The 8953-nt window shown below is 36.2% G+C and overlaps 1 protein-coding gene and 1 pseudogene across 2 annotated transcripts; both read left to right on the plus strand.

The window, feature by feature from the left end:
* Positions 1 to 220: 220 nt before the first annotated feature.
* LOC105110411 (ATPase family AAA domain-containing protein 3-A-like) lies at positions 221 to 4670 on the plus strand (annotated as a pseudogene).
* Positions 4671 to 5383: 713 nt separating this feature from the next.
* LOC105110396 (late embryogenesis abundant protein D-29-like) lies at positions 5384 to 8567 on the plus strand. Of its 2 annotated transcripts, none has more exons than XM_011005427.1 (3): positions 5384 to 6099; positions 7217 to 7329; positions 7424 to 8567. In XM_011005427.1, exons 1-3 carry the CDS (start codon positions 5855 to 5857, stop codon positions 8341 to 8343), a joined length of 1278 nt encoding a protein of 425 aa, XP_011003729.1. In that variant the 5' UTR covers positions 5384 to 5854; the 3' UTR covers positions 8344 to 8567. The 2 variants fall into 2 exon arrangements, with proteins under 2 accessions (XP_011003729.1, XP_011003730.1); XM_011005428.1 differs by having other exon boundaries at positions 5395 to 6099; positions 7220 to 7329.
* Positions 8568 to 8953: the final 386 nt, after the last annotated feature.

Raw genomic sequence — 8953 nt, forward strand, 5'->3', positions numbered from 1 at the left:
TTATACCATACTATTGTTGGGAGCTTAGTATATCTCACCATTACTTGTCTAGATATTGCATATGTTGTTCATGTTGTTAATTAATTTGTTACTTCTCCTACTACTGTTCACTGGACAATTGTTCTTTGTATTTTGCGATATATTTGGAGTACAATTTTTTAGAGTTTTTTACTTTCATCAACTTCTTCTTTAGAGCTGCGTGCATACTCTAATGCTGATCATGGTAGTGATCTCACAGATTGCAAGTCTGTTACCGGGTTCTGTATCTTTTTAAGTGATTCTTTTATTTCTTGGAAGAGCAAGAAACAATCTATTATTTCTCAATTATCCACCGAAATAGAATATCGTGCTATGATATCTACTACTAAAGAGATTGTTTGGTCATATTGATTACTTGCTGATATGAGAGTTTTCTTTTCTCATCTTACTCTTATATATTGTGAGAACCAGAGTTCTATTCAAATTGTTCACAACTCGGTTTTTCATGAGCAAAATAAGCATATTGAAATTGATTGTCATCTTATACGTCATCATTCCAAGTATGACACTATTACTTTACCTTTTATTTCTTCTTTTTGGCAAATTAGAGATTTCTTTACTAAGAGACATTCTATTTCTCGTTTTTGTTTTCTAGTTGGCAAATTCTTGATACTTATAGCTATTGCATTATAAGTTTAAAGGGAGATGTTAAATAATATTTATATAGGTTAACACTAGACACTCAGAAGAAACAAATTATTGAGAATTTTAGTTTTTTTTGTGTTTGATCTTAACTATTTTAACAATTATAACAACATAAAAGAGTATTCTTAATTAAATCCTTTTATTTTCAAAATAAATATAAGATTTAGAATAATTTTATTACAACATAAAAGTGATTTTATTTTTTTAATAAATAAATATTCAATTTTGTTTAACATATTAGTTTAGAAACAGAAATATGATAAAAAATTTACTTATATATTTAAAAAAATGAAGTTATGTATAATTCTTTAGAAAAAGAAAAGGAAGAAAAGCAATGTCGTAATATTGTTTTTACTTTTCAGCCTGACTCGGCTCTGGCGTTAGCCGACTCCTCGTTTCGCTTCAATCCTTTCTCTTCTTCTCCTTCACAGCAGCAACAACAAAGGGGTCAAACAGCGAATCCGAAATCCGATTCAAAACCTGAACCTGAAGACCCGAAAGAGGCAGGTTTTGACCCGGAGGCTTTGGAGAGAGGGGCTAAAGCTCTTCGTGAAATTAATAGCTCTCCACACGCTAAACAGGTTTTTTTTTTTTTTAATTTCAATTTCGATTTTAAATTTTTTAAATTTATTGTTTTCAAATTTGAGGAAATGAAATTGAAGTATTTGTTTTTGGTTTATATTATATAATCAATTATGTTTACCTGAATTTAGAAACCCAAAATGTGAATTTGCTGTGGTGGGTTTTTATGATGTTTGCCTTTTTAGGTTTTTGATGTTATGAGGAAGCAAGAGCAGTCACGATTGGCAGAAGTTGCGGGGGGGGAATCTCATTATGAAGTAATTCAAGCTCAAATTGATATTGTGAGTGATAAAGTTACCTTGCACGCATTTGTTCTTTTGAAGTTTACTGTGCTTCTTGGTTTCCTCTTAATGTGATTGTCTTGAGATTTATGTGGTGATTGATTGGCGTGTTTAAATGGGTTTAAGATTGGTATGTTGTGAAAATTTGTGGCTATTTTGGCTTATGCTATGAGTTTATGTATTGGCAGGACAGGCAGCGGAAATTACATGAAGAACAAAGAAATCTAATTCAGCATCAGGCACAGGCAAAGGTGCTAATGTTGTGGTACGGGGATGAGTTGGCAAGGAAAAGAATGGTGGTTGGGATCTCCTCTCATTCTTACTTTGGAGAAAGTTTTAGGACTTTATTTGAAACCTTTTTTGCATTTTCAGCTGCCATACGAAAAAAAATGTCTTGCTAGTGCAGTTAATGTCACTGAATTGCTAAGGCTTAGGTCAACAAGTATTTTATAAGAATGCTGAACACTCAGATTTTTCATATGATTGTTTGTGAAAATCTTCCAATGATACAAGCAAGTGAAGTTAGCTTAGCTTAGCTTGTTTAAAATCCACTTATATTTTCTTGAACTAAATTACCTTTAAAATCATTTTTCTTAAGTCAGTTTGAAGTTGTTAGCCAACATATGTTCTTGCAAAGCAAGTTACATTGATTATTTGCTTGTTGTCATTGTTTGCAGACAGATCATGATGCTCAGAGGTGACATAATGTTGAATTGGTTAAGATGCAGGAGGAGTCTTCAATACTAAAAGAACAAGTGAGACAGGCTACCGAGGAGCAGATCCAGGTTCAACAAGGTCAGACTGAGAAAGAGAGAGCTGAAATAGAACGGGAGACAATTAGAGTTAAAGCCATGGCCGAGGCTGAAGGTTGTGTCCATGAGGCGAAATTGACTGGGGAACATAACAGATGAATGCTAATTGAACACAAAAATGGTGAAAGAGAAAAATGGCTTGCTTCAACCTTTAGTCTCATTGAAGGTAAACTGCTGATTAGAGTGTTTCTCAATTTATTGTTGTCTCAATTACAGGGCTGATCTGGCGACATTAGGTATGTACTTTGGATGAAAAATGGCTTGGTTGTGTGTGGAATTAGACACTTGTTCAAAAGTTTACAAAACCACAGATGAATCACAGAGTTTTCTCTATAACAGCTGAAATGGATTTTATACTCAAATATCACTGTCTCTTGCTTTAGTTTTCTGCATTCCTGTAACTCAAGAGTCTTGGCATGTTTGTTGAACAGTATTTAATTATTGGATATAAATTGCTTCTATAGGTGGTTTTAGGACTTTATTAGCTGATCAAAGTTGATTAAGACTGTTGGAGGAGCTACCACAGTGGCTGCAGGAATTTACACAACTAGGTTTGTAAATGCCTTTTTTCATTACATCTGCTCTGTTTTCAGTCACTTAGCAAGAGTATGCTCCAGGAAGTTTATTACCATGTTTCTTCATAAAAAGGCATGATGCTTTAGACTGGGCATTATGGACTTGTCTGAAGCCAGGGCTTTGTTTGACTCTATGCAATTTGGGGTTCTTTGGAGGATCTAATTAAAGCCAAGGTTTGTTGGAAAATGGGTGGGATATATCAAAATCAACACAACATGTGCGTAATAATCTCTATGGTATACTTTGAATTGTCAAGGAATCATTTAAGCGTAGAAACCGTACAATTCTTACTAACATGTGCTCTGATTTTGAATTGAGTGATTTCTTCTTCCACTTTACTGATTGGAGCCGGTAAAAGGATATAAAGAACATTCTGAAATATATATATTGTGAACATGATGTTTGGCTCAAATCTACATGATCATTATGCTTCTTAAATATAAAAATAAAACGATACAACATGCTTTGTTAGGATTTAAAGGTTTTGAAGCATCTTGGTTTCTTATTCTTCATCTTTTGTTTTTCTTTTGTAAAGTTATGTTTTCCAATTCTCTTTTCAGCCTTCTACCTTTTTTGATCTCTGAACTTCTTGTATAGGGTTTGGGTGATGCCATGATGACAGGAGGAGACGTTGCACCTCTAGGCGCACTAGCTGTTACTAAAATCCATGAGATATTTGATTGGGCTAAGAAGTTACAGAAAGGCTTTCTGCTTTTTATTGACGAGGTGGATGCTTTCCTAATCAAGTAAGTTAACATCATCTATCATCTTGTTGCTTCAAGTTCCTGGTAAAATGAAATCAAGTGATACTCTTGTTTATAGATGGTGTGTAATCTTGCGTGTATCATATAATGCATGAAATTATCAGGGTTTCATGGCACTCTGAGTTCAACTTGCATTTGCAGGCATTTCACCCAGAAACAAAAATCAAATTAACATTTCGTTTTCTATAACATGATGGATTGCTGAATAGTTTGGAAGAATGTTAGTTCTTGTGGGATGAAGAATTTAGACTTTTGCTTTACCTTTATGGTTCCGAGTAATTTCTTTGTAATCAGGATGATAGTTGTATTATTGAACTGATGCAGGTGTAACAGTATGCATATGAGTGAAGTTCAGCGAAGTGCTCTAAATGCATCGCTCTTCCACACTGGGGATCAGTCAAAGGACAGTACATCTCCTTGCTACAAACAGGCCAGGTGATCTTGATAGTGCTATTACTGATCGTATTGATGTAAGTGATACAAGCAGTGCCTGTTACCTGGGGAAGAGTGGTTTAAATTGCTCAACCTGTATCTGAGCAATTATCTTTCTAGCGAAGGGGAAAATGGGTGTAGTCGGGGATCTTTGTTCAAGAGGCCACAAAAAATAACTGTCAATGATATCTCTGAACGTGATCCGAGAGGCTGCTAAGAAAACAGAAGGGTTCTCTGGACGTGAGATAGCCAAAGTACTCATGGCTAGCTGCCTATGGACGCCCTGATTTTGCTTTGGATTCACAGCTATTTAGTGAGATTGTAGATTAAAAGGTTGCAGAGCATAACCAACGGTTAAAGCTGGCAGCAGCAGGTGGTCTCCCAGTTTAGCTGGAGAATACGTGCTTCAGAATTTACTTCCCTGATCTCCCCAGATATTCAATGGGAATTTTGTTCCTCTATATTTTTGAATACTTGAGATTTATTTATATCGTTTTCCTTGGTCGATAGAGAAGATTTATTTCAAGAAATTCATAATAGCACTAGCTTTTGAGATTTTTGTCCAAAAAGAAAAAGAAGTCTGAAGTGGGGCAATTTGTCCACTTCATCCTATATTCACCTCACCTTGATAATGGTATTGATTGTGAGATGGTACGAATCGTTGTGTGAAGAAGCAGATTTTGGGAGAGAATCCTATGCTCCAATTTTTTTTTGATCCTTTCTTGGTGCGAGAAAAGGGGCATTTCGAAGAGTTTCCATTGCAAAGTTTTGTATTGGCTTTGGGATTCATTTTTGTATTTCTGTCGTTCTAAAGCATCAAAATCTGCTGTCCAATGAAACCGTACTGAATAAGAAGAATTCTAAGAATTTTATTTTGTTCATTTTGATATTTCAACTATTTTGATTTGACAACTACAGCATTCATTTCATTTGAAACTCATCACCCATTGGAATGATGTTTTAAGGACCCATGTTGAAAAATATTATGGTAGATTGCTGAAGATTGAAAAGGACAGTAGAATTACAACAAAAATGCTATCGAAATCGGTGGTATTAACCCGAGAGGTTGGTCGGGTGGTTAAGCAATGGTGTGGGTTTGAGGCTTAACCTTATGGGTGGTTGGACCAGCCTGGTTTTTACTGGGTCTATGGGTCGCTTCGATTGGTAACGTCACAACAGAAGCCGACGTAAAAAATCAGTGTTTAACTCAAAAACAGCCAACGTCCCAACTCTCTGTTGACTGTTTCTAACATGGCAACATGTCCATGGCGAGTTTGGGGCACCGATGTTCCGGGCAGCAAGGAGCAGGGACCCCTCTACTTTTTTCAAGGAGAAAGACTCGTACGTAGTTAAATCAGTCACCCACACCTGTTGTCCATACTACTACAAAAACTGCTTGAAAAGAGGGCCAGAAACCAGGTGGCATCGAAAGAGCCTTTCTTAAACAACACATGGCATCATACCAGAAAGAGTCTTCCCCTGCTCAGGACACGTACTCTCCTTGCTGCCACGTTTTGATACCACCAGTTTTCCCTGGGGCATGGCTATCTTCTTTAATTTGCGTCTGTTGGTCTTCCATTTATAGTTCACATATTAGAACGATCAACAACATAGTTGAAAGATCTTGAAGTTTTTGCTTGAATTCCATCTTGGGCTCTGTTGTTTGTGACATACGAAGTTGAAAAACACTCGTGTTTAATTTGGAAGGAAAAAAAGAGGGATCATGGAAAAGAGAGTTGTGGTGACCATGATCATGGTGATGGTGCTATGGGTGGAGGGGTGTCGGTGTTGGAGTGCCGGTAGCGCTACTGAGGACTTGATGGAAAGCACGAAGGAGAGAGTGAGTTTGGCAGCCGAGGATGCAAGGGACAAGGCTGAAGAGATGAAACATGGTGCGGCAGAAACCATGCAAGATACTGAGGAGAAAGGAAAGTCCTGGACTGGTTGGGCTTATGAAAAGTTTACTGAGTAATCAATCTAATTCTTCCCTCCTCTTGCTTATGAAAAGTTGATTGCTTGTATGCCAATAATTCCCAGTAAGATATGCAACTGGCAATGGAATAAGAAGGCCTTTATACAATGCACTTATGGTTGTATGCCATTACAATCCTTTTGAAATCCTGAAAAGCGATTTGTTGCATAATGTTGAAAATTAATTAGATAACTACATTCTTTTCTTACATTTTATTTTTAGGAAAAAGACATCATGACACACTACTAACACAGACTCCTAACACTTCAGTGTCAAATTATATATTTTGATCTTAAAGTTTGAGTTTATGGCTTGGTCCTAAACCAATAAAAAAGAATACCATCTACTTATTAATTACCCTTCAGGAAGCGAAGAGGAATCAGATTAAGATTATGTTTCGCATTACTGTCCATAGTGATTTTGGAAAATTTTAAATAATTTTTTTTGATATTTTTATATTATTTTAATATTAAAAATAAATTTTAAAAAATAAAAAAATAGTTGTAAAAACAAAAAAAAAGAAGAGGATCTGAAGAGTGTGTTACTCTCATGTGTTACTGTTCATGGTCTTTATTTTTATTCACTAAATATAGTAATACCTTCTGTCATAACTTGTGTTTTTCAGTGATTTTTTTAATTGGAAAATCTATCTTCATTTGCCGTTTAAAGCCATAAACAGTGATCTTTTCCAAATTAAGTGGCATATGTGTATGATCCTTTCTGAATAGTTATAGGCATGAGCAAATTAATGTAAAGATCTTTTGCATGTCAGCAATTCAATTAACAAAACATTAGTGACTCAATTTCATAGTTTCACCATCTATGCATATCCCAATTGTAAGCATAAGAGGCATAAAATAAAAGGAACAAAGGTTCACTATAAAGATTTGAAGTTGTTAATTTTCTTGCCAATTCTTGGCGTGTTTTTTCTATAATTATGTCTTAATTTCTGCTCCTTTTTAATTCCTATTTTGCTTTTTTTCTTCTTTTTGAAAATTATGCCTGGCAGCTAAAATTTAGTGGAAGATAAAAGACCATTGCTTATTTTGAATGTTATAGAACACTATTTCCTTAATGTGTCTGTTTTTCACCCTAATGCTCTAATGGTGTTAGTAGTGGAATTGGATTGGATCAAGAAAATGCTAGAGATGGGGCTCAAAATGTGATGGATAGAGCTGGAGATGCTGCCTCAAAGACCACAGATACAATGAATTCTGTTGCATACGGTAAATTGTTTTTGTCCTTGCTCTCTATGCCAATATTCCAAACTTTCCAACAAGAATTTTGTTTTACCTTCTTCCTTTCATTTCTGTTATTCAGAAACTGCAAGGTATGCCTCTCAAAAGGCTGGTGAGGCAGCAGAGATGGCCCATCAGAAGGCAGGTGACATAAAGGACTTTGCCTCAGAGAAAGCCGGCAGAGCCAAGCAAATGGCTTCCAATATTAAAGCTAGTGATGCCAAGGAAAGATTGTCTGGTGCAATGGAATACGGAAAAGATAATCTTGAGGATGCCTATGATGAAGTTAAGGAGAAGTGGAGCATTGCTAAAGACAAGGTTTTAGATGGAGCAAATAACATGGAAGACACGGTGGGTGAAGCGTTACGAAATGCGAAAGATAAAGCAGCAAATGCCTATGGTGATGCTAGCCAGAAAATGAACACAGTCACAGATGAGGCTTATGATGCTGAAGAAAGAATGGGGGAAGCAGTGAATTACGGAAGAAATAGAGCATCTGATGCCTATAACAAGGCTTCGAATATTGCCTCGGATTGGGCGAATGATTCCAAAGAGGCTGTATCAGGAGCAATGGAGTACGGAAGAGATCGAGCTGCGGATGCTTATGATGAAGCCAAGAAGTATACAAAAGAGGACTCATATATGGCTTCAGAAACGGCAGGTGATGCAAAGGATGCAATTTCAGAAGCAATGTGGTATGGGAAAGAGAAAGCATCTGATGCCTATGATGTAGCTAAAGAGGAGATTTACAGGATATCAAATATAGCCTCGGACAAGGCTAACAAAGCCAAGGAAGCTTCGGCAGAAGCAATGGGGTCTGGAAGAGGCGGTGAGAGAGATGCTTTTGATGAAGCTAAAAGTCATATCGGGGATGCGTATGTGTCAGCCAAGGACACTGTGACCGATCAAGCCAAGGCCAATTATGAAGCTGCCAAGGAGAAGCTGTCAAAGGCCACCGATGATCTTGGAGATAAGATGAGAAGGGACTCTGCTGATCTATGAGCGGAACCACGAATGAAGCACAGTATCTTCATCTGTGAGTCATTGTCGTTACTCTTTAATTAGTTTTTTTGTTTTTTCTTTGTTATCTAAAAGCATGTTCTCTTGAACATCATTTAGAGATTGCACCCAATAAATTTAATAGTGTATGCTTGTTTTCTTTTCTTATCAATTAATTAGGCCACTTTACTTTCTAGCATTCTAAATAAGATCACAGCTTGTTTTCTTATTTTCTTCTCACCCTAGATAATGATGCTTAAATCTACATTATGTTGAATTTTCAAGTCGCAGTAGAATTCAGGCTGAATAGAGTAGTACAATACCAGTACTTACCGTTTATGCATACACGTTAAGGCTCAGGATAAATACAGTCAGGATTATGCATGGAGCCCTTTATTGTCCATGTTAATTATACAGTAATGTCCTTTATCCCTTACATTTACTTAATTCGGTTTGTAAGTGTTCAAATTCCGTGTGCAAATACATTGACTGATTATTTTTAAGGTTTTTATGAACGAGAAACTGGATGGATACTCCAGATCATCGAAATGTTTTTGTGAACCTTAGCTGAGAATTGTTTAATTACCAGATGGGATTTTATTAACAATGAAAG

The sequence above is a fragment of the Populus euphratica genome, unplaced genomic scaffold, assembly GCF_000495115.2.
Source record: "Populus euphratica unplaced genomic scaffold, PopEup_1.0 scaffold252.1, whole genome shotgun sequence".
Lineage (NCBI taxonomy): Eukaryota > Viridiplantae > Streptophyta > Magnoliopsida > Malpighiales > Salicaceae > Populus > Populus euphratica.

Excerpts from the sequence above, each read along its gene's own strand:
- LOC105110396 (XM_011005427.1), top strand. The coding sequence starts at position 5,855 with ATGGAAAAGAGAGTTGTGGTGACCATGATCATGGTGATGGTGCTATGG. Across the intron at positions 6,100-7,216 it reads GCTTATGAAAAGTTTACTGA|TAGTGGAATTGGATTGGATC; the intron begins GTAATCAATCTA and ends TAATGGTGTTAG. Across the intron at positions 7,330-7,423 it reads AATGAATTCTGTTGCATACG|AAACTGCAAGGTATGCCTCT; the intron begins GTAAATTGTTTT and ends TCTGTTATTCAG.